The 26,905-nt window shown below is 40.9% G+C and overlaps 1 protein-coding gene across 1 annotated transcript; it reads left to right on the plus strand.

Moving 5' to 3' along the window:
• Positions 1-24,960, plus strand: ywhag1 (3-monooxygenase/tryptophan 5-monooxygenase activation protein, gamma polypeptide 1). The gene is given in 3 exon segments (XM_034684441.1): positions 1-263; positions 23,424-23,920; positions 23,922-24,960. Coding segments are annotated over 3 exon segments (741 nt in total). The 5' UTR covers positions 1-176; the 3' UTR covers positions 24,079-24,960.
• The last annotated feature ends 1,945 nt before the right edge of the window (positions 24,961-26,905 follow it).

Consider the following 26,905-nt stretch of genomic DNA (forward strand, 5'->3'; position numbering starts at 1 on the left):
ACACAATCGCAGGGAAAGTGCTCGGAGGGGGAGGGGTGTCCCGTCGGCAGGCACACAGACAGCAGGCAGCAGCTGCAGTGAGAGGACCCGGTACCCTTTACTCTGCATTTAAACATTCATATTTCAATTTTCTAGCTCCGAAGCACACCAGACAGCAACACACACACTCCTTAAAAATGGTAGATCGTGAGCAACTGGTGCAGAAAGCCAGGCTGGCCGAGCAGGCGGAGAGGTACGATGATATGGCAGCTGCCATGAAATCGGTAAGTAGGCTTCTTCTGAAGCCACCTTTCTCTTTTTTTTAAAAACACTTCTCTGCAACATTTCCCCATCTTTATAGGTGTTCATGCGAGAAATACCATAAGCAAAAGGGGCAGTAATACGCAGACAAGGAGGGTTCTGCTGTGTTAAGGCACATTTCCAGTAAAGCGGATAAGCCAGACAAAAGTGGTGTATGAAACTTCTGATTAAAGAATACATTTACAAGAACTAACTCAATGTGAGCAGGATAAAAGGCTGTTATTATGCACTTTGAGCAACAGAATGGGGAACAGGACTGCAAGGCCCGTCAAACCTACTTTTACATATCACCCGGTTGTTTCTGAACGTTTCAGACATAATGCAATACTTTTGACACGACAAGTTGTAGTTAAAATCATGTATTTGGAGTACATCTTTTGGGTTTGGGTGTCTGTGTGCTGCGGTGGATTGTGGTTGTCTGAATTGCGGACTGTTTGATCTTGGGGCGGTGCCTTTCGATGGGCTCTGTTACAAACGACCAGGTTGCCTTACTGTGAGAGAATAGAGAGGAACAAAGCAATAAACAGAGATAAGAGGCAATGTCACCGCCTTTTTTTGATTCCATATGCTCTAAAACATGAAACACAATCAGGATAAGCTCATGGAAAGATGCGCATAGTGGCGGAGCAGAGGACGGCTAGGTGGTACCATGATGAGGAGAGTAACATCGTAGGCTGAGCTGATGCTCGTGTTCCGGTTTACATGATGCTGAGCTCCATTGATTTACAGAGGAAAACCACTTTTCCCCCATCTTGATAGTGCAAACAAGGCAGCGTCCTTATTATTGCTCCACATTTGGCGCATTGACGGAGAGCAATGTTGGTTGAAGGTTGATCGATTTGCGCAGAAGCAGCGCACAAAAACCTACGAAGCGCTCACCTTTCATTCAGACGTGGGTGTTGGTGTATACAGACAGCTTTCCAGAAAGCTCTTTGGGATGTCATATTGCAGCAAAATGGCTAGATCTTTTTTTTTTCCAACTGTGCGTGCAATCTGTATTATGAAGGAGCGCCTGTGTTAATCGATGCTGTGTGTAGCAGCCGCATCCCTGCGTCCTCGACCTCCTCCAGCAGGTTCCCACACAGAGGCGTGCCGCAGCATCTGCCAAGATGCAGCACAGGCCCACCCGTAGTGCACCATTTCATAGGCAGCGTTTTATCACAGCTCCACAAAGGCTGCATCTCTCTGTGGGGGCACTGTGTGGACAATAAGATGATAGAGAAATGGATGGAGTGACAGGGGAAATGTTGTGCAGTGTAAGAAGGAAATGAAGGAGAGACAGGCCTTCATACAAGGCAGGCGTTTATTTGGTTGTTGCAGTGACTAATAATGACCTTTATGTGATAATTTACAGACTTTTTTCTGCCAGTCTTGTATTGCATTTGTCAAATGTCTGTATATTTCCTCTAATATAAGTCTAGATCTGGTTATCTAGTTTTTTCAAGCACTATCTGGTATCTGTTTGCTCTCATTACTAAGGTAGCAGCTACATTGAGTCAAGCTGTAGAGGCTAGCGTTTGTGTTTAATAAAAGATGAAGCAAATATTAGTAGAAGCTACTTTTCCCCACATCATCTTCAACTCCAAGAGTTAGCAAGTAATCTGTCAGCATGTTTAAGGGCCACGCTTTGCACAGCTCTCGAGGACCAGACTCTAGTGGTACTGTCAGAAGGGGCCCGGCTCCACCCCTTCCCATTTTCTGCCGAGTCAGAGTGAGAGCTGCCCCTCACCCAGCCAGTCTCTCTGCAGCACTGGGCAGCGGGGTGTGTCTGCTGCCTCGCCCATCATTTCAGGGGAATCCCTTGCCACTGCAGACATGGCAACCGCCCCGGTGGTAACTGAACTAAATAACCAGGATCTTAGGACACGACACCGCACCCGTCCTCAGGAGGCACCCCTGAACTAGTGCCAACCAAAATGAATTGTGATGGATTGCTGTTGGCTCTCTCTTTTTCACTGCTGTCTGTGTAAAGTAAAGTAGATACCAAGTCAGTTTGTCTCAATTTAGTATGTTTTTTAGTCCTGTTTTCTTTGAGTAGAGGACATCGTACTTTTTAAAGAACGTATAAATGTTATCTTGGGCCGTATTGTCCTGATTTTGCAGCTAGAGAGGAGTTCATAATAAAAAGAGATTTTTTTTGCAGCAGAGGTTTTTTACACCTAAAAGAGCATGCTCCTGCAGGGAGTCATGTTTTTGCTCATACATTTTCTAGCAGCTGTGTGAGACATCATAGCTTTCTTAGCAGCCCTAAATTCTGTCCTCTCTCTCTCTGTCTGTCGGGATGACTTGGAGTGATTATTAAAGCACACCTAGTTGCCTGCAGAAGATTCTGATTCTTATATTTTCTTCTTCAACCAGCAGACTCCGACATTAGATGTTTTTTGATCACTTGTGATTCATTAAGCCATGGAACAAGAGTCTGAAGCATTGAAATTAGGTTTCTTGGCTTTAAACCCAAAAAACGCTAGTTTGTTAATAGTTGTTTTTGTTTATATTACTTTAAAGAGGATGTTAACAGGCAAATCATGTGACAGAAGTATTTTTTTCAAAGATCAGTTTATTGATTAACCATTCAGGTTGTTATTAATATAACTCTAAATGTATCTGTTCATACAGCAGGTCATGACCCTACACTTTGTAGCATGATGTTAGGCCACACAGATAGTTGTGTCTGTCTGTCATAGAGTTGATAGCCTCAGATTCGAAATCCTTGTACATGCAAGTTTCACCTGGACAGCAACACACAAGCTCTGGTATTTTACATGCCTTTGTTTTGTACATCTGTTCTGTACAGTTTCCATCCGTACTCTAAATTGATTTTTTTTTTACTGTAATGCCAACAAAGTAAAATGGCTGCTCTGTTAATTGCATGCACTTGACCATAAATGATGCATCTGTTTTTTAGGAGTCACTTTCCAGAGTGACTTTCAGCATTGAATATTCATGTTATTAAGAACTCAGTGCTGTAGTATGCATATCTAATAAACTATTACATCATAGTTTCTGCAGGGGCACAGAGCTGAATACACAAAGCCATGATTCATTCCTAAAAGCTTGCTTAATAAACCTAAACATATTAACTGGTTTAAATGTGACCAGGATGTTTAAATAATCCAACTACTATGATTTATGATATTCTTCAAAATCGTGCTTATGTAGGAAAAAGTCACACATATTTAGAAGAGGAATTATTTTTATGAGTGTGCACAAGTTTTACTATTTGCTCAAAATAGACTCCCATTGTTCCACTCCAGTCCAGTTGTTAGTGGTAATGTTCCTTCAAGCTGTTTTGACAACCATCAATTAAAAAAGAGGATATCCACTGCCCTTTGTGTTTATTGTGAAAAGTGATTCAAACTATTTAGACTTTATGTTTTCTTAATATGTTTATTTCAAGCTACACATAACTGATAACAGATTATCTTCCACCAGATCACAGCTAGAATATTTGTGTTAACTAGGGTTCTGTGTTTTTAGTGGTTAACCATTGTCACCTTTGCTTATCTGCACTGGAATCACAGGACAGTTAAGAGTTATTCATATTTTTGTTATTGTAGGCCTGAAATGTTGATCATATTATGTGTCAAACATGTCTAACTAGCACAGCTACATGCCACTAGGCGGATCTACTGTCACTGGCGAATGCCATAATGCTGTAATGCTCTGCTATTCCAAGCACAGACCACCTTTAGCAGCTTGTAGCAGGGTTGGGGGTCTAACACTGGTTAGCTGCGGCATATTGACTCTACAGTCTACAATGCGAAACCAGCACAGGGATGCTAACTGCAGGTTGGTCCGAAAACTGGTGATGCTAGCTCTGCTAACGTTAGCCACACTCAGAATACCAATTTCACATTGGCTGTTTTCGAAACGGCCTGCTACATACTACCTACCAATGTATAATCAATAGGTACTGCCTACTACACACTGTGTTTGAAATTTAGTATGTAGTATGACTACATGACTACATTTCTATGAAGAGAAAAGAAAAAGCAGAACGAGGTTGTGCATTGTGGGAAATCAGTAGACATCTGGGGAGTTTTGGCATACTGCAGACTTTGCTCTTGTTCACATTCTACTTATTACATACTGAAGTTTGGCCAAATCAGTACGTACTGATAGTATAGTAGGCGGTTTCGAAAACAGCCATTGTTTATCCACAGACTTAAGCTGTGTTTAATATATTAGGCTGAATACGACCTTTTTCCTCTTCTTTTTCTTACCTTTATACTATTTGGTAAGTGAGAAATTGAATCCATTTTGAAGATTAGGGAAAGTAGTTGCTTTGGAACATCCCTTGTTTTAATAAGACATGAAGAGAGGCATACATTTCTAGGGAACAGCAAGTAGAGGTTGCCACTTGCAATAATCGTAATCCCATAATCAAATGCCTTGGTACAAAAAACCCAAACAGTTTTTGTCTCAACAGTTAATTTCCTTATTTGTAAAAACTAGGGGTGGGATTTTATTTTATAAAACATCTGTTTTGATTATATAGTTTAACCTTCCTGTTATGTTGCAGGTCAAATTGACCCTTTTTAAAGTCTATTTTAGGCAATACATGCCTTCCATACCAGCAAAATGCAGCATAAAAATCTGGGCAGCATGTGACAGAAGAGGTGCCGTGTTAATTTATCAACATCACTTCATAAAAATAAAAAAAATAAAAATTTAAAATAAAATAAACAAAAATCTATGTCATGTTAAACTGTTGTATTTGTACTTAGGGATTTCCATTGTCCATTAAAACAATTTTTAACATTAATTTTAATGAGAAACGAGTGAGTTATCCTCATTGAACCATGATCTGTGAGGATTAAAGAACACCAATGGACTAAATCTCGATTTAAATGGTTAGTGATGGAGTAAAAAAATTGCTTAAAAAAAAAGTGTATTAGGATTTTTTTGTTGTTCTGACACTTTTGGATAATTGAATTTCCCCCGAGTCAAATTGACCCAGGAACGTTCTTGCTGTCCCAGAGAAATGAACATAACAGGAGGGTTAAGAGTTGTCCATAAAATGCAGATTAAAGCACATGGTTTAGTTGACAAACAGGTGATCACATCGAAGTTGTTTGCCAGGAGGCTTATAGCCAACTTCAAATCCATGTTTTTGACACTTTGTAGATTGATTAAAAGTTAGGTTGACTCAGCAATTCCAATATGGCGACTGTTACTTCAGGCCTCATAACACCTTTTAAGAAACCAGAGGTTGATGTCTCTGACAATGCGTCCATGTGTTTTACAGTCTATGGGGGGCAGTTAAACAAACCCCACCCCTGTTCATTACAAGAACCACTGTTAAAGAGAAACAGCAGACTTAGATGCAGCCTCCATTAAATAGGGCCTTATATCATATTGTTTAGTGTTGCCTGTTTGGTGCCACAGAGGGCTTAAACATCCATCAATACAAACCTGGGTATGATGTGCTTTACTGAATGCATGTTTAACCCGATTTGACTTGATTCAACTCTGACTGCTTTCACAAGTTAATCCCTGAGCATCACTGTCCACTTAGACTGCAGATCAACGCAAATTGCTGCTACACCGTAGTTACACTGGATTAGATCATGTAAAGTATCTGCACGTTGAAGGTTGTATTACAGTGCCAGTTTATTTGACTCTGTCATGAACTAGCTGGGCATGACATAGAAGTTCAAAGTAACTGCAGTCCCATCTTCCGTCGGTGGTTTCTAAATCATGCCCAATCCTGGCAGGGAATAAGGGTCAAGAAAAACCCTTTTGAATGATGCTTCCTGCCCCATTCAGATTAACAGATGTGGGTTTGACCCATTTCTCTGTTTTGGTCTTAAAGGGGTATTACAAATCCCAGCATCTGACATCCAGAGTCTCATAGCAACAGTAGCCAGAAAACTGCTAATCCATGTTTGATCCATTGTTGGCACACTTTTTACCTGTCCATCTCTTTAACAAATGTCACCTCTGATCAAAAGTATGAGAGTGCGTGCAGATTGAATGAGTTGCCTCTGTATGGTGGTGAGGTTTATCCTTAGAGCAGGGGGAAAGAACTAATGCACTTCATCACACTAAATGGAGTTCAAGCTTTATTCTTCCATTAGAGTTTGTTTGGTGCATTAACAGATGCATTGTGCTGCATCTGCTCCATGCATTTAATGTATGTCTAATATCAATTTTCTGTGCTGTGTGGGGCTACTCAAAAAATTGCAATGTCATCATTATGACCATATGTGCATCTGCGATAATAACAAAAGAAACGCATTGAAAAGTCTGAATCGTTTAAAAAGAAATTTTACTTGTCTAAAGTTCAGAAAAAATCTGGAAAAAAGTCAAAACTAAGCACAATGTATTTAACACTGGTAAGATCACAGAGTCTGCAGGTAAATAATGTCACATTGGTTTGCAGAGTGTGGCTAACACTAGCAGAGCTATCACCACCAGCCTTCAGCTGGCTACACATTACTCCGGTCGAGTTAAGCAGACACAGCCTTCTAAAAACTTTGCATTCATTTTCTGCATCAGAATATGCCAAACCACGCTAAGCTACAAGATGCCATCTGTCATCTATGCTTTATTACAAGTGGAGACTCATTGCTACCAACCAGAGTTACGGTCCAGGCAAGTGGTGGGCATCTGCGCTACTGCTGAGACACAACATCTGCCTGTCTTTTCAGGCCTCAATGATGGATTCTCACAGTACGGTGAGGTTTGTCAGTATTTTGATCTAGAAAATGGAGATAAAGTGGTATGAAGGCTGTCTGGTTAAACTGTCTCATTACCACTTGACAGGAGCAATAGGAAGCGAGCACAGGCATGCTCACAGGACGTTAACCTGCAAAGAAGACTATAAAAGAGAATAGAATAAAAGAGATTATTAATCCCCGAAGGAAAATTCAGGAAGTGGTGGTAGGTGGTGCCATAGACATAATAAAGAGTAGACGCTGCAGCGACTGCTACTACCTATTGGCGCTGACCATAGACTGCAAATAAAAATGGACAGCGTTGCTCCGCCTCTTCCCATTGTGCGGTTCTGAAGCCAAAAAATCCTGCTTCTGGGCGCAGCCATTGTGCAGCCAGAGCCTGCGAAGCCACTGTAACAAGCTCCACCCTATAGCGTAGCTTCACAAGACGCTGTGTGTTCTTTAAAGTTTCCCTCTACGGCGGCTGTGAATCAAAGCAAACCCGGAAGTAAAACCCAGTTTTTTAAACTCAAATAACCAACGAAGAAGAAACTTTTCAGAAAAAAGAGGCCTTGGACACAAAACAGTCAAATAATAACTACATATCAGTACAGCATACGGATATGAGAAACGTTCGTACGACGTGTATTTATTTTTTAAAGTTTGACTGCTTCACCACCAGCCGAGTGAGATGCACCCCTGGCGCTGGCGAGCTGTGGGGCCGCCATCATGGTCTGGTCACCCGCTCCACTCAGTGTAATCTGTTTGTCAGGCACAATTAAGTGTCAGCGCATTTAATCAATCATAACTCGCTGAATACTAAACTGATTTTCATGCAGGTTTTTTTTCTGCAAACGTCATACATGTATGATACAGGACACATGGTTCAGCAAATTTTAATATTAATAGTGGGCTTAACAGTAATAGAATATTCTGATATGTGATATCTGTGATGTATGATAGGTATTTTGCCGCACAGTGCTCTGGTATCTTGAATTCTCTGCTGCTTCAGTTTGTGTTTACAAGTAGGATCATGGGTAGGATGACCGGACCAAGATGGCGGCCGTGTTTCTTGCACCCAGCAGCCAATGCGGCGTCAACTCTTTATATGTCTATGGGTGGTGCTAGCTCTGCTAGTGTTAGCCACACTGTAAAGCGATTAGGCATGGTTTACCCACAGACTCCTGTGTTTAGACTTGTTGAGTAAATTGTGCTTAATCTGGATTTATTTCCTCTTCTTGTTCAGGCCTTATAATACATCAGTGTTTGCATGTGGGTCTGTCTCTGCCTTAACTGACCTTTACTTTACTTATATTAAGATCACTTTGAAACAGATCTGTTTAGTTACAAGTTTCCCTCTTAAGCATAGCATCAGCAATGTTTTCTACTTCTGTGTCAGTTAGGGATCCATATACTGTGAAACCAGGGGTTGAAGTACATAGATATAGAGTTTCACATCATCGCTTAAAGCGACAAGTAGGAATTATATGTTGATGAAGTCAAAGAGCAAGTATAACTCTGCCTCCTTTCTCTAAAGGACCAATTACTGCTGGATGTTTAAAAGTAAGCCTCTAGACCTTTCATGAGAATGATACCGTCCTCTTTTGGCCCTAATCACAAGTATTTTGAATCATTTGCAGGTAAATAATGACCTAATAAGTCAAAACCTTCAGATTAATACTTTCAATGGCATCTATTAAAATAACCAGCCCTTATCCAAATCTGATCTGTAAGCATCAACAACACTGTCACGGCTACTCCAGAGTCTGACACTCCAGCATCTGATTTGTCTGTTGCTATGGGAAACAACACACGCTGGTGGAGAAACACAGCTTCAAACCATAATATTTTTATCCCCTTTGAGTTCAAGCTGCTTAAGTCCAAATCCTCAGGCTACTACCTGTGTCTTATTGTTGCTGTAGGACATATTTCTGATATAAAAACAGTGCTGTATGAAGGAGTGATCAGGATCTCTTTAGGAGTGGGTGTGAGTGGGATGCTGCATGTTGTGGGGGATGGTTCACAGCTAAATGAGATTTCTTGTCTTGAATGTGTGAAGGACATATTTATTGTTTCATTTGAAGGCTCTGATCAGCTTAATTTTGTTAAAGTGATTGCTTCAATCAGTGTGCTAAATTAGGGAATGGGGTTGTAGCCCCCAGAAATATCTGTCTTCTCTAAGTCCCCACTTCCTGTTTTTTGGTTCACCCTCATCCATCATGCCTGTTCTGTTGTTTTTGTCCTGAGGGCAGCGGAAGCAGCCATTTTCTGTTTGTTCATTTTTGTTGTATGAGCATACCCCTAAACCTCAATCCAATTATGAACGCAGCCCAATGTCATCTCAGGACATTTCAGTGTCCTGAAATGAGCCCTGACTCAGTGATGAGTCACAGAGGCACTACAAAAAAACACCCACCTGACCCACCTACACACAACACAATCAGGCTCATATCACAACATCTGAGATTATTACGGAGGTTTGCAGCAATATGTGCAGAATTGAACCATTATTGCATCCCGGTTTAGGAGCACATTATTATTATCTGTCTCTCATTCACTCTCTGTGAGGTTTACTTTTCCTTTTTGCTGACTCACTGTGAGCGATTGCAGGGACATAAATGCTAGCTACATTGTAAAACATCTCATCTGCACAGACCTGAAGTTGTAATGTTGCTAAAAGCAAAGCAGGAAGAAGACAAGGAAAAGCTAAAAAAGGAATAAGTAGGGAGTATTCATTCTCACCGGGTGTTGAATGTGTTCTTAGTGAGGAGGGAACATGTACAGACTGAGGTCTGCTTTCAGAATGTTCACATTGCTCTCCTGAGTGTTAGAAAAACCCCACTTAATTTACTTTTTATTTACAGATATTTTCCCTTTAGCAGCACACTTGGCGACCATTGGGTGCACTGCTCCTTCATGTAAGCTACTCATTATTGAAAGTTAAAGTTTCTGTTCCTTGGGATGAGACAAAATAGAAATATGGCAAACACTTAAAGTTCACATCAAGCGGCAACCTCCGGTCTAAAAATATAATTCCAATCCGGAAGTGCAAAAAACTGCAGTTCATCAAGGATCCGCTTGAGGCTGGCTCTGGAAGTATCGGAAGTCACATACACATGAATGGGAAAAAGCAGATCTTTACAGCAGAAATAAACATGTTTACAGCCTGGTACAAAAGACGAGTGTAGTCTGGATAGCTCATTTCTCGACCAGCTCTCACTGTGAGGGAGGTGAATTTTTTTCTAACGTGGCAATTTTGAAGATATTGAGATTATGAGTCTTCCAATGAGAGGCACAGCTGACTGCAGGAACATTGTAGCTGTTGGCTTGGAGGCTCAAAGCCTGCCTCCGTACGTCACAATCACTCCACAGCAGCAATATGGCTAGCGCTGCCGATTGGCCTCAAAACAGCTCTTCAGAAACAGATTGGTGACGTCACGGATCCTACGTCCATATTTTATACAGTCTATGGACAAAATACAAATATGGCAAACACTTAGCGTTCACATGTGTGATACAATCATCGATACACCGAGGACACATATCGATATTTTAATTGAAAAAATACGACTCTCTAAATGAATTTCCCTGACAATTTGAGTTCCTGTTTCGCCGCTTTATCACTGCATATGTTGGTGCTAATGACATGAATAAGGGAAATGTGATCAGCAGTTGATTGGCTGACCGCTGCAGAACAGCAGAAGAAGAGAGCGTTAGACAGTGGTGAAAAGAAGCTAAGGCTGTTTTCGAAACCGCCTACTATACTAGCAGTACATACTGATTTGGCCAAAATTCAGTATGTAGTAAGTAGTATGTGAACAAGAGCAAAGTCTGCAGTATCCCAAAAACTCCCCGGATGTCGGACTGATTCGGGAAAATTTCACAGCGTGCATCGGACCATGCATTTAAATCATAAGTGATGCTAAAGAAGCAGTTTATCTATCAGCGTATGACTGCAACACAGCGTATGACTGCAACACAGATCGAACAGAACAGTCATACTACATACTAAAATCAAACGCAGAATGTAGTAGGCAATACCTACTGACTACTACATTGGTAAGTAGTATGTAGCAGGCAGTTTTGAAAACAGCCTAAGAGATATGCTAGTTACTATTGAAACCAAAAGAAGAAGAGAGAAAAAGCTATTTCAGCTTTTCCAGTTGAGATGAGAGGAAAGGTAGAGGATGCTCTCATGTCTTCAGAGAGAATTGCACTCAACTGCAATGGGTGGACTTCATGTGACAGTGACTTTACATGACAGTTACTGCTCACTTTGTTAAGTTTTGTAAATTTAGTACTAAAAACTGAAAAACTTCTACATTGCCTCATCTCAGTGAAACCAAACCAAAGCAGAGTGATTAAATACATTAATCCTGCACTTTGCCCTTTTAGTGGCATCTAGTAGTCTTTGGTTATTCAGATATTTTGTTATACTGCATTATTTTATGATGGAGTTACAATCAAAGAAGCTTAAATTAGATACAATATCATTTATTGCAGTATTGCTGTATTGTGATATTATCGTTATTGTGGGCCAAATGACAATTTTTTATTCATTTGTTTGTTTCTATTGTAACGTTTCGCATTTGTTGTCAAACTCGGGGTAGGAAGCTCAAACACTGTAATAATTTCATTCTGCTGTGTTCCATACTAAGTATAGATGAAGATAGATCTATAATTTACAGACTAGCGTTACAATTCTAACAATCTTGGAACCTGTCAGCTATCCTCTGGGCAGCTTTCTGGGCCTCCTGTGTAGCCAATGGTTAGTGTGATAGGACTTAAGGTCTTAAGTTCCTTCCAAGCTGCAACCTCTGGTCTCAAACTATGAAGCTCATGCAGAAGTGTTAAACTGCAATTCATCGAGAATCCACTTGAGGCTGGCTGCAGAAACACCGAAAACCACATATTCAAAAAAGATGATGTTCTCTAATAAACATGTTTACAGCCTGGTTCAAAAAATGGCTTGGCTCTACATAGCTAATTTCTCTATCGGCACACACTGTACAGGGGGTGAATATTTTTCTAACGCGATGGTTGAGAAGATATTAAGATTACGAGTTTTTGCCCAAATAAGGACATGACTGACTTGACTCCCGGACGGGAACACATAGCTGTTGGCTAGAGGCTCAAACTCCGCCTCTTTACATCACACTCTGCCTGGTTGAGTTCCGCATTTCCAAAATGGCTGCTGCCGTCGATTGGCTTCAAAACAGCGCTCAGGAACAGATGGGTGACGTCACGGATACTACGTCCATTATTTTTACAGTCTATGTTCCTTCACTATGTGTTGCTTTTGTTTACAGTACAACAAACAACTTGAAAGTGAGAATAGAATTTGAGTTGAGAAACATCTAAGAGCAGATTGATGTGAGATTAACTGAAAGATAAATGGTTGTTGGATGATCGCTTATGGTTCCGAGAATGCATTGCAGTGGATTACATTGCTGCCTCTTTTACTCTCCACATAAAATGTTTTCCCGTAAAAAGCCAATGTCTGCTCAAACACTCAAAGATGGTAATACTCAGTCTGTCGACAGAAACACTTCTGACTACTGTAATATGTTACATGCTAACAAATTCTGCTTGAATATGAAGAACAGTGTCAGTATTTTTAATCTAGAAAATGGAGATAAAGTTAAATGTATGTAGTGTGTGGTTAAACTGGCATAATCACTTAAGATCAATACATACCCAACACAAGCACAAGGACTTTAACTTCAAGGAAGACCGAAGGCTGGTTCTAGCTCTGCTAGTGTTAGACTGTGCTTGGCTGTAAAATGTAAAAATGCATGCTCAACTCAAATATGGACATAGTATCTGTGACGTCACCCATCTGTTTCTGAAGAGCTGTCGAATTGTCGGTGGGAGCCATATTGCTGCTGCCGAGCAATTGTGACGTAAAGAGGCGGGCTCTGAGCCTCCTAGCCAACAGCTACAGTGTTCCCAGCGGTCAATCAAGTCAGCTTTGCCTCTCATTGAAGGACTCATAATCTTCATATCTTCAAAATTGCAGCATAAGAAAAAAATTCATCCCCCGTATAGTGTGTGCCGATCAAGAAATGAGCTATCCAGACTACACTCATCTTTTGTACCAGGCTGTAAACATGTTTATTTCTGCTGTAAAGGTCGGCTTCTTTGAATTGATGTGTATGTGGCTTCCGGTACCTCAGGGGCCAGCCTCAAGCGGATCCTCAGGGAACTGCATGTTTTAGCACTTCCGCATTGGACTCATATTTTAGACCGAAAGTTGCCGCTTGGTTGAAACAGACGTTCAATAATACCAGTGCCTACTACCAGCACCTTGCCCAGGTACTAGTTAAAGCAACTGCCATACAAATGGGCCAGTTGTCCCATGGAGTGTTTACTTTTGGTGTCTACACCTGCAGCACACACAGCGAAGTGTTGTATGAGTCACTGTTGTCACTTCTTCCCCTGTCTGAGCCTCTGTCAGAGGGCTGGACCCAACAAAGATATGCTTGAAGACCCAAATCATAAAGGGATGTTGAAGTTGAGATTCTTTGAAACATGGTTACTTGTTAGTGTCCATTTCCCTCATTTATACCGTAGCAGTAAGTAGTAATGACTGTGAGCATGGTAATGCATTAACTGGAGCAAAGAGGGGTTCAGTTGCACCCTCTTAAAAGTGATAGACTTTTCTAGGTTGCAAAACATCCTTTCTTGAGTGTCTCCCTTATTTTAATTTTAGCTGGACTCTTCTGTATATTATGTTTTGTCTGCTTGCTTCATGGAGAGAGTGTCTCATGTTAGCAGAACAATGGTTGAGGTTGTTGAGTTATTGCTTTGGCTCCATTGTGAGGCGTATTTGTTTGGGATTTCTTGCCCCTGAATGATTTTACAGGATTATTGCAGACGTGGAAAGAATGAAAGGAGATATTTTAACAAGATCAGGATAGCTTGAAGATGGACCGACCCTAAAAGGACAAATGTGAATCTCCATTGTATCCCTGTGTCAGTCTATGACCACGTATTGGTAATGCAATTACACAATATTCTCGGCACTGTCATTGTTAGTAACACCATGAGTCAGTGATGAAAGCGTGTGCCGAGACTGTGATCTGGAAATGAGGGGAAAGAATCTGGGCAATGAAAATAATTTGTTTCTATTAACTGTATGTCACTCAGTTAACTAATGCTGTGATAACAACAGTATGTTTGTTCTACTAAGTCCAGCTGGTTGATTTTATTTGAAGTCATCATAGCAGTGAAAAGGCAGAAGCTGTCATAATCCACATACGACCTCTGAGGCAAACAGACAAACATCAATGACAAATGAGAAAGATACATAATAGAGTAGTGAGGATTTGTACCTGTTGCACAATAGTTGTAGAGAAGTCAGATAACAGAGCACCTCTAACCAGTTACAGGAATGTCTGTGAAGGTTCTCAGTCATGCAGGTCATGGTAATCCAAAGCTTGATCTGTAAGGCAACTGGACTGGTAGAAATTCTTGAAGATGTTTCACCTCTCCTCCGAAAGGCTTGGTACTGAACGACTGTCAGGAACTAGACCAACGACCCCACTTAGGACCTTTTGTGACTCCTGGACACACCCACGACTGTTAGTGACTTATATCTTCGAACTCTTCCCCAGTCTGGTCAGAACTAAAGAAGCCTTTCGGAGGAGAGGTAAAACATCTTCAAGAATTTCTACCAGTCCAGTTGTCTTACGTATCAAGCTTCAGTTACAGGAATGTATTTCTTGTGTTTTGACCTCAGACTGTATAAGTAATGGACGTAGTATCCGCAACATCACCCATCTTTTTCTGAAGCGCTGTTTTGAGGTCAATCGTCGGTTGGGGCCATATTGGAAATGCTGAATTCAACCTAACTGCTGTCGAGCAAGTATGAGGTAAAGAGGCGGGCTTTGAGCCTCCTAGCCAACAGCTACAGTGTTCCCAATTGTCAATCAAGTCAGCTGTGTCTCTCATTGGAAGACTTGTAATCTAAATATCTTCAAAATTGCTGCCTTATGAAAAAATGGGATCCCCTACAGTGTGTGCGATCGAGAAATGAGCTATCCAGACTACACTTGTTTTTTGTACCAGGCTGTTAACATGTTTATGTCTGAGGTAAAGATCGTCTTTTTTTAATTGGTGTGTATGCGGTTTCCGGTACTTCCGGAGCCAGCCTCAAGCGGATCCTCAGGGAACTTCAGTTTTTAACACTTCCGCATTGGTTTCAATTCTCATGGCCGGAGGTTGCCGCTTGGTTTTGACAGACTGATGGGACGCACAGTGAGGGGGTGAATTTTGAGCATTCCTTCATACCACCACGTTTTAGTCTTGTCTATTACTTGAACAAAAAAAAAAAAAACTCTTTCTGTCAGGGTTTGTGTTTTTAACAAGCAGCAACCTCCGGTCTCAAACTATGAAGCCCATGCGGAAGTGTTAGAAACTGCAATTAAGAAACCCCCAATTCAAGAAAGACGATCTTTGCAGCATTAATAAACATGTTTACAGTCTGGTTCAAAAAACTACTTGGCTCTACGTAGCTAATTTCTCTATCGGCACATACTGTATGGGGGTGTGTGATTTTTTTCTAACACGACGGTTCAGAAGATATTAAGATTATGAGTTTTTGCCCAAATAAGGACATGACTGACTTGACTCCCGGACGGGAACACATAGCTGTTGGCTAGGAGGCTCAAACTCCTCCCCTTTACGTCACATTATGACTGGTTGAGTTCCGCATTTCCAATATGGCTCCCGCCGTCGATTGGTTCAGGAACAGATGGGTGACATCATGGAGACTACGTCCATTATTTATACAGTCTATGATTTTAATTTTGCTCATCATTTTCTCATCTTCACCATGAAAAAAAGGTAATTGATCAACATCCATCGTCATATCCATCCATCGCTGATAAATTTCTGTCTCCAAATCTTCAAGATTTCTGGATGCTAATATAAGCTTTTATTCTTGTTGTATCTGTTAGCATAGCAACAAGAAACTACTTGAAGCTCTCTCTCCACCATCATTACTTAAGACTCAGACACATGCACTGCCTCACATCCCCCTTTTCTTAGCACTAGGCCGGAGCTCTATTCACACCGCATGTGACGTCAGGTGGTCCACAGCGCCTTTTGTGCTCTGCTGCGTGAGAGAGGGTCGGTAGGGGGGTTGTCACATCAGGTTAGAAGAGACAGGAGAGAGAGAAAATGAGCAAGAGAAAGACAAGAGGGGAAATGTATAGCATGAAGAAAAATGCAGAGCTTTGGGAACCGTGAAAATCTTCTTTATACAAACTGTAATCCATTCAGTGTAAATGTAAGGCAGCAGGCATTGAGGTCTTATCCAGCCTCTACTTAGGCCCAACATATCCTCTCATTCTCCCAGCCCTGCAGCTCTTTCTGGGTCTCTCCTGTGGATATTAGCAGAGAGCTGTCAAAGAGGAAATTATTGATTGTCCTGCCAGGCCTTTGTTTGTATTAACACTCAGTTGTTTGAAAGTTTGACTGCCTTGTGCAAGGATGAGTCACGAGAGAGCAAGCGCAATTGATGAGCTTTATGGGCAGACAGTGCTCCATTGTCATCCCGGCACCACAGCTTCCGTCAGGGCTTTCTGCTTGACCCACAGCCCTCTGAAACAAAGGCAGCCATGTTATTACAGACGTGCTGTTTGGGCCTTGTTTTTTTGACCTCTCTGTTGCTTCAACACTGACCTACTCTACTTGCCTTGACTGAAGGTTAGATGCATGTTTACGCTAATTGTAATGTCATGGGCCATCATGGTTAAGAGTGGTGTAGAGCTGAAGCGGTGCTTCAACAACAACTAATGGGGAGCAGGGGGACTTTCTCCTGTACTTGTAAGTGGGATCGTTATGCAACGTGTGGGTCGGTTTATTGTCTGCCTGTCTACATACTTAAGTACAGAGGTCACTTTATTTATGTTAGTCGTAAAATTTTACAACGTCTTGTGTTGAAACAGTCCTGAGTGAACAAGCACAAACATTAACAGTCCTGCTTGTGGCAGTCTAGGTGCCACTAGCAGAAGTGTAATGGGTTGAATGCGACGTGTAGTGTTTTAGTCAAGACCACATTAACCGAGACCAAGACATGTCCGAGACCAGAGTGCACTGAGACCAAGATAAGACCAAGACATTTAGGGACAGAGACCGAGTCAAGACCAAGACCAAGGCAGTGCAAGACCGAGTCAAGACCAAGACCATATATATAAATGAAAAATCATCGTGAGAGTTAACAAAATAAAAGACTTCTGATTATTTTATTGAAGTTTGCTTTAAATACAATTGACAGCAACAAACAAGGTTTGGTTTTGTCTTTGTTGCCTTTCTTTTGACTCCTTAAGTTTTGTTTGCTCATCATAAGTTTAATTTTTGCTCTAGATTACAGGTGAAACTGTGTTTTCTGTTGCCTGTGATCTCAAGATTGGTAGGAGGTCGTAAAGTAGTGACAGGGACACATCAGCCGTGGTCTCGACCGGTCTTGATATAAAATACGGAGTCCGCCCAGTCCGAGTCCGAGACCGAGACAAAAACTGCTTTCAATTTTGAGATGAGACCGAGATCTTAAATAAGCATTCTTGAGACTAGGACTCAAGACCAAGGCCGGTCTCGAGTACTGCAACACTAGCGATGTGTAGCGTCAGTGCCTGCAGCGCATTATAGCACTGTGTGTCAAGTCAAGTCAAGTCAACTTTATTTATATAGCACATTTAAAAACAACCAGTGTTGGCCAAAGTGCTTTACAAGGTCAAAAGTAAAACGTACATGAAGACAACAATAAACAACACAACATATCAGGATATTACTGTCCTCTTCACAAGGAGATGGCCAAAGAAAAGAGATTTGTCTTCAACAAAGATTTAAAACCTTCAACAGTGGGGGCCGATCTTAATTGGAGTGGCAAGCCATTCCAGAGCTTGGGGGCCGCTGAGGCAAAGGCTCGGTCCCCCTGGTTTTAAGGTGACCTTTAGACACATCCAGAAGCAGCTAGTTTGTTGACCTCAGTGCTCGAGCTGGGTTATGAAAATGGAGAAGATCAGCCAAGTAGGATGGTGCCAATCCATTTAGGGCCTTGTATGTCAAAAGTGCAATCTTAAAATCAATCCTGGGACGGACTGGGAGTCAGTGGGAGTGTGTGTACATGGCTCTCCCGTTGTGTGCTCCCACAACGCCATAACATGAAGTGAAATCACACACCGGACACCAATCTTGTGCTGTTTCGTAGTGCAGTGCAAAAGTGTAGTGATGGCAGAACCCCTTAAAAGCACTGTTAAGGAGTTGCAATGTGTAAGAGGCTGCTGACAATCCTTATATGTTACCCTCTTTTTAGCATAATCTACCTTATACATTTAGCAGACAGACCAACCAGCTTACATCAACACCCTCAGGCTCTGCACACCATGATAAAGGTTGAAGCACGGCGAAAGAAGCTTGGTGGTTTTCAGTGTTTCATGTCCACCTTTTCTTCTTTATCTATGTTCCGTAATGAGCCATCAAAGTGACTCCTGCTGCATGAGTTGGCTGAAAGGTGTGAGATATAAAGTGGTTTGTTTGCACTTGTCCCCACCCACAGTGCTGCAGCGTTCTCTATACCTTCAGCCACGTCAGCACTTCTGCCATTAGCAGCCTGGACTCCAGCAGAGATAGCACAGCCTTTTCAAATAGAGCAGTTTTTGCAGCGGCCATAGAAAAAGGTGATTGCACCGCTGGATTGCTCTTTGCCCTCCACTCCTCCCTCTTTTCTTTTTACAGTTCAAGTAATCTGATTAAATCCGACAGTTAGGTCTGTTGGACTCAGCTGTCGCTGTGATTGCTGCTCTATGTATAACTGAGCATAAAAAGAGGGTGTAGATGAATAAGGACTTGTATGACTTCATCACATGAACACGTCATTAGTCATTTGTTTATATGAACAGAGACTGTAGTAACAACTGAAACAGGGATTAGCTGCTCTTGCTTGTCACTGGAGTCAAACCAAAGAAGGATGAAACAGCAGATCAGAGTGACTGTGATGCACCTCAAAGGTCACAGGTCTAAGCTCTCTAGTGCGTGTGTCCTTGAGTGAGACATTAAAGCTCTGCCATGTGTCAAGGATGCTGCACCCTATCATGCAGCACAGCCTCCGGGGGATCCTTTCTCTTAATATGCGATCAAAAAAAAGTTCAGAAAGTCAAATGCTCATGCCCTTGTTGCGGCAACAGAGTGCAAAAACCCATCTTGGAAGTTGGGATGAGAATACGTAATACTCCAAACCCATTCACCTTCATGAACATGTGAATCAAGTTAAGCCTTGCTGCTAAGGCTCCATAGCTGCTAATGTGCATTTGGTGGATGGTCCACTGCTTTGGGAAGAGCTAGTTGATGGTACAATTTTTACAGACATTCACATTCCCCAGAGGATGAATTTATTATTTTTTTATCCAGCACCACCAGAAAGATGTAAAATATCTCAACATCTATCAGATGGCTGGCACAAATGTTCTATAGACAGGTGGGGCGACCAGCTGGTGTATCCAGGTAACCTCTGTTAGGGCCCTTTGATATTTGCAGCAGAGGTGGAATCAAAAAGCTTGGCGATAAAGAATGGAATTATTCATAAGACCTAGAAGTTTGAGAGGTTTTGTAGCTTGGTTTTGGTGTTATTAATATAGTCAGGATTCTTCTCTCCTGTCCGTCACTCAGACAGAGACAGTACAGTTCAAGTGAAAAATTTGGGATGACAATAAAAAGATGGGGCTTTGCATCACTGGTCATCAGATTTAGAACTTCAGATATGTTTCAGCAGCCAATTAGCTCATAGCAAAGTCAACAAGTGTCAGCCATTGACTATATATTAATAGGAAACCTCTCTCCTCCATGCTCCTCCCATTCTGAGATGTGAAACCATACCATTTCTGTGGGTGCTGACGTACTGGGCTAGTGCAGCCAAGACACAGGCAGAAGCAATCTGTCTGGTGGAGCCCATCACACCCTAAAACACACATTTAGCAAGTCCACATCAACCACCATTTTAATGATCAAATAACGAATGAAAACTAAACTTCTCAGAAAAATGTAAACGTCAACATAAATCAGCATGATGAGAACTAACTATGACAGAAATCATGTTAGAAAGCAATTACTTGACGTGTATCTTAGATTCATAGTTTGACACATGTTCCATCTGTTCACATGAAGTAGGTGTGGTGAATGATCAGTACTTTAGCCAGACAGTAGAGGTAGCTCTAAATGTTTTAGCTTCCTGATGTGTGAACCTTTGTGGTGTCCTGTTTAATAAACAGTCTATGATTTCATCTGGTCTCAATGGTAACGGAAACCAATAAATCTGCCACTAAAGGAGACATTTAGAGCAGAACAACACCCAAACAGCTGATCTCAACCAGGAGGACAAAGTGACATTTCACTAGATAATTTTCTCTCGCTCAAACTGATGTCTCAAATAAATTTCAACAATATTCATTTCATTTTTGATATTCTCTCATTTGATTATTTCATTTTTTTTTTCACTCACAACATCAATGGGTTTTGGTTGTTATCATCATATTATAATCAGTTTTGTTATCATAATATACCTTTTAGTAGTTCATAGTTCACAGTCTTCTGCTCATAATAAAAAGCCTGCAGCTCTGATGACATTCCCACCAGTCTCTTTGGATTTATGTTGGCATGCTTTCATATTAACAAAGAACCTTATTAAACTTCATACCTGCTAATGTAAGCAATGAGTTAGCGTTGTCATTGTTAGCCTAAACTTCAGCTAGCATGTAGCTGCTTGCATGTTTATCCAAGGCGTTAAGCAGCTCTTTTGTTTTTGTTGAGGGAAGTGCCTGAATTAGTTTTAGGGTCTGATAGACAAGAGATGGAAAATATCACAGTCCAAGTTTCTATGTAACAGTAAGGAGGAGGTCTGTATGGATGTTTTGGGGATGTAAAGCGTGCATCAGGGCCAAAAAGGTTAAGCCAGCATTACGTAGTGGCTGCTTCTAACAGATGGTTTTTCAAAAGTCACTTATCATGTCAGGTTTTTTCCTTCCTTTGTGCATTATAGTAAAAGCAAAACAGCTTGAAAGAACAGCCAGCTTAATTATTTACATTTCTACATATAAGGAATATGAGTATAATCCCCTCAGTATTAAACCCCAGAACGTAATTTTATGCAGATATAGAGATCCGTTCCACGTGATGAGCCGGGCCTCCTGCTGTGGTATGCTCATGGAGCTGAATTCTGTGCTGAAAAAGAAAGTTAACAACAGGCTTTATGCTGGGAAAAGGTCTGTAAAGATGCCTCTGCTACACAGTCCCAGTGGGGTATAAAGGATTAAATCCTTCAGCCAGACACAGGCCTGTCCTAACAAAACAAAACCAGCTTTCAGAGCAGCAGACAGCCAATCACGACTCACCATCAGAGGGTGATGTCAGGGAGCTGAGGCGTGGCTTACCCTGCTGGATGTGGGGACTGTTGCTTCGGGTATAGTGACAGTTTTCAGAGGAATAGATTTGTATTGTTTGCATTTGTTGTAGCTGGAGTTCAACACGTGAACATAGGGCTTAATTGTTTTCTGTGTTAACAGTCATACAGAGAATTCCTTCAATTGACTGTCCTTTATCAGTTTCTCTACCAGGGGACACATTGGAAGAAGTCTTTCCTTTGCAATACAAACAGACCCAGTTATAAAGACACTTGATAAATAATAATAATGATTATAAATGTTATTTATATAGCACCTTTTAAAAACATGTTTACAAAGTGCTTTACAGAGTGCAAGACATAGCGAGTGAAAACAAAAACAATAAAGTACATGACAGAGGTAAGGAGAGCTAAAATGAGTGAAGTAAAAACAATAATAAAACCATGCAGAAATTAAAAAAGTCAGTGATGAGTTAAGAAATAAAAGCACATTTAAAAAAGTGTGTTTTAAAAGAGATTTAAAAGAGGACAAGGATGTGGCTTGCTGATCTTCTCCGGCAGGTCATTCCAGAGTGACAGGGCCCTGACTGCAAAGGCCCGGTCGCCTCTGTTTTTTTTAGGATAAAGGGTTATTACATTAGAAATGAGCATTGCTCAAATGTCCCTCAGCAGAAAAAGGATGTCTCTAAAAGTCTTATAATGAATGCTATGTTGGCATTGTTTCACAATTTCCTCAACTTTAAGTCAGAGGTCACTTTCACTGTTTACTCTGTGTGTCTCAGTTCCACTTTTCTTTACCCTTGTACAGAAATATCCATGTATTTAACAGCAGCTAAAAACAGTGCTTTGCAGCAGGAGGTGGGCGTGTATTCTGACTAGTTCATCTTCACAGGCCGACACAGCAGAGTGTCGATATAATAGAAACAAAGTCATAAGTTCATCCAATTTCAACTTTATCAGCTTTTATTTTATAATCCCATATCAAGATGGATTTATAGCCCGCAAACATGCATGTTACAAGTTTAGCCATCAAATACACTACCAGTCAAAGTTTGGACACACCTTCTCATTCAATGGTTTTTATTTTTTTTTATTATTTCATTATTTTCAACATTGTAGTTAATACTGAAGACATCAAAACTATGAAATAATCTGGTTTTGCAATAATATGGATTATAACAGTAGTCAAACAGGGTTACCATGGTGTACTACCTTACCTCTGAACAAAACAACTGATGGTCTCAAACACATTAAGAAGGCAAGTCATTCTACAAATGAACTCTTGACAAGGCTCATGTTAATTAGAAACAAGCCTGGTGGTGAGGCTCTCAGCAGTGTGACTGCCCCCTGGTGGCTGGCTGCAGATAGGTAAAAAATCTGTGTCAAACTTTAAAAAATAAATACCCGTCGTACAAATGTTTCTCACATGCGTATGCTGTGGTGATATGTAGTTAGTATTTGACTGTTTTGTGTCCAAGGCCTCTTTTTTCTGAAAAGTTTCTTTTTCGTGAGTTATTAGAGTTTAAAAAACGGGGTTTTACTTCCGGGTTTCCTTTGATTCACAGCCGCCGTAGAGGGAAACTTCAAAGGACACACAGCGTCTTGTGACGTTACGCTGTAGGGCAGTACTTATTACAGTGGCTTCACAGGCTCTGGCTGCACAATGGCTGCGCCCAGGAGAGGGATTTTTTGGCTTCAGAACCGTACAATGGAAGAGGCGGAGCAACGCTGTCCATTTTTATTTACAGTCTATGATTAGAAACCATTCCAGGAGACCACTTCATGAAGCAGACTGAGAGAATACCAAGAGTGTGCAAAGCTGTCATGAAGGGAAAAGGGGGATACTTCAAATAATCTAAAATATAAAACATATTCTGGTTTGTTTAACACTTTTTTGTTCATTAAATGTTTCCATATATGTTCTTTCATAGTTTTGATGTCTTCAGTATTAATCTACTTGAATGAGAAGGTGTGACTGGTAGTGTATATATAATGTATCTGAAACATCGCAGAATATTTGACAAACAATTGAGCTAACACTGGACTTCTCTTTCTTGTATGCTCAGGTGACAGAGCTGAATGAAGCATTATCCAACGAAGAGAGGAACCTGCTCTCTGTGGCCTATAAGAACGTTGTCGGGGCAAGACGCTCGTCCTGGCGTGTTATCTCCAGCATCGAGCAGAAGACAACGGCCGATGGCAACGAGAAGAAGATCGAGATGGTCCGAGCCTACCGGGAAAAGATCGAGAAGGAGCTGGAGGCCGTGTGCCAAGACGTGCTCAACCTCCTCGACAACTTCCTGATCAAGAACTGCAACGAGACGCAGCACGAAAGCAAGGTGTTCTACCTGAAAATGAAGGGCGACTACTACCGCTACCTGGCCGAGGTGGCCACGGGGGAGAAGAGAGCCGCGGTGGTGGAGTCCTCCGAGAAGTCCTACAGCGAGGCCCACGAGATCAGCAAGGAGCACATGCAGCCCACCCACCCCATCCGCCTGGGCCTGGCTCTCAACTACTCCGTCTTCTACTACGAGATCCAGAACGCCCCGAGCAGGCGTGCCACCTGCCAAGACCGCCTTCGACGACGCCATTGCCGAGCTGGACACCCTCAACGAGGACTCCTACAAAGACTCCACTCTCATCATGCAGCTGCTACGAGACAACTTGACGCTGTGGACGAGCGACCAGCAGGACGACGAGGGAGGAGAGGGCAACAACTAAAGAGTCCGAACCTCATTCTGCCAAAACACCACAACACGCGCTCACAAATGATGACAAAATAATAATAATAATAGTTAAAAAGTTCTTAGAAATTTAAAAAAGGGAGGGGGGAGGGCGGTGGTGGAACATCATCGGCTGCCAATTTAGCCGATGGTACTAACGCGGCTGCTGTTCTTTATTTTTCAACAAATTAAAGTGAAAAAAAAAGTCGGAGGAGGGAAGACAATTTTGTTTGAGAATTAATCTAGAATTAAATAAAAAATAATGAAAAGAATGAAACCCCCTCCTTGGTAGCCTCTGCAGCATTTGCCAAAATACAACTTTAGAAGCAAAGAGGTGTGTCATTCATCGCAGTGTGACTATTGGGTAACGATGCCTTCACACTGGCAGAGACTGGTCTTATCGCGCAAATGAAGCTGAGCTGACTTATTGTATTTGGTGAGGGGAGGAGCATTCAGAAATTGATGCTTGAGCAGCAAGAAAATTGATAAACCTTGAATGTCACAGCCAGGTTTAGAGAATGAGAGAGAGAGAAACAACAGAGCGAGTGATTTGGAGAGCAGACAGGTTGCAGGGATGATGTTGAAGAAGAAGACGAGCTTTTAGGGGTGTCGAATTCATCGTTGTAACTCCAAACGTACCAACGACATCTTTAGTTGCACCACACTATGATCGTTGAGTGAAAAGCAGGTTGTCTCTGTTATTGAAGATAACATAAAAGAAACTGTTTTGTTTGCTTTGTGTCAGGTATGTGTCCAGCTCAGTCACACAGTCATACTGTAACTTAAATACAAACTCATAAAGTAAACTTAGTGCAGCTTGTCCCTCTCATGTGCTGATGTGCTTTATTAATGAATAAATTAACTGTTTTTGGACACCTAATTCTTATTGTCAGTATTGTCGTTACTATACAACTTCTATTGGCTCCTTTATTTGTAGGATCTGATTGGCAGAAATCTAGACAGTGAAATAAAATGAATGGAAATTAAAAACAAGAAAAAGGTGATTGACTATTATCCACCCTTATTCTCCAGTTATGCTATCTTCATAACAAGCAGTAGGCTCTGTGACACGGCACCTCGACCACAGACTCGATTAGTGATCTCAGTATAATTTGTGGACAGAGCACATGCAATGTTAGACGGGAGCTCTAAAAGCAGATTTGAGGTTTGTGGATTTACTTTGTCTTCAGTTTCTTCTTGGTCAAGAAATGCACTTGCCTATTATACTGTTTCTTCAGTGTAAGATGATAACTGCTCCAATATTCTCCATAATACAATATTGTGCATGCTGGTGATGTATTTATACAGTAGCTTCAATTTATTAACTTATACTGTAGATGTTATGTATTCATATGAACATGGAATTACTAGAACCTTAATCGGATTATTTTCTATTTATTTCTTTTTATTGCGATTGTTAGCTAGACTTTATTTTAATCTGTGTTTTCTTTACTCCATTTGCTGAAGTACGCTATACCAAAACAGTGATTTGTTAACAATAAATTGATCTGTTACGGACATCGCCATGGTGACATGCAGTTCTTGGTAAGGGGAACAGTAAGTGGAGGGAAAATAACAGCTTTTGATATTTGACTGAGATGGTGATGAGCTCTGCGGCATCCTTTAGCTTCACAGCTTCAGGTCCTCTTAGTGCAATGTCTGTAAAATCAAATATACATAATGATGGTTTCAGTATCAGAGATTAAATTGTGAGAAACTGCTTAACCTCCCAGATACATTCATGTACAACAAATAACTAGCTTTAGTTGAATAAAGTATACCAAGACAATGAGGGATATTTTTTTAACAGTAAAGTACTCACCATGAATGAGGGGCGTGTCCAGACTTTTGACTGGGGCGGCATAAAGCATGTGTGCACACACGCTACATCAATAGTAGTTGTTTACCTTTTCTGTCACCACTAATTACATCTACTTTGACTTCAAACAAAGTATGTTTTATTCCTGTGTTCAATTTTGTAACCTAAAAAAAATCCACAACTGTGGTGAGATGTGATTTTTTTTTTTCAATGGTCTTTTTATTGAACAACAACACTACACATTACAAAACACAAAAGCACATGACAATTGACATACAGAAAAAACAGCCACAGAATAGTTACAAATGATAAGGTAATGATCAGTTAGTCAAATAGATAAAATATAATAATAAAATAAAATAATAATAATAATAATAAAAACAGGACAAAAGCAAACAATCAGTTATACAGTTCAGTTTTTATAAAAAGTAAAAAAGCTGGGTTGCGTTCAGCACACCATCACAATTGAACAGTGAATGAGTCTTGTTTAGCAAAACAGTCCTTTGAGTTTAATGCTAACACTTTGGCAACAATGATAATTAAAGCTAAGATAATATCTTAAGGTAAAATATGAACCATTCTTGTAAGCATTTATCAAAGGTTTTTTATTCATTTGAATCCAACCTGGTGGAGGTGCTAGCAAACTCAACTTTACAATTCATTTTGAATGGGGCATTAAAGTTGTCAGTTTGAAAATTCATAGGTTAGCAATATTAAATTGAAACATGGCATAAAGAACGGTCTCAACTTGCTCTAAAGTGTTGTTGTGGTATAATTTTTGTGGCAATATTTTGCTATATTAATAAATATTGATTGGTTTTATTTGAAAAAGATTATTTTCTCACAAAAGAAAGAATATCTGGGGTGCTGGTGGCCTAGCGGTCTAAGCGCCTTCCCCCGCTCTCTACTTCCCACATTCCCTGTCCTCTCTCAGCTACCCTATCAAATAAAGGCAAAAAGGACAAAATATAACTTAGAAAAAAAAAAAAAAAAAAAGAATATATAT

This window comes from Notolabrus celidotus, chromosome 5 (assembly GCF_009762535.1).
Source record: "Notolabrus celidotus isolate fNotCel1 chromosome 5, fNotCel1.pri, whole genome shotgun sequence".
NCBI lineage: Eukaryota > Metazoa > Chordata > Actinopteri > Labriformes > Labridae > Notolabrus > Notolabrus celidotus.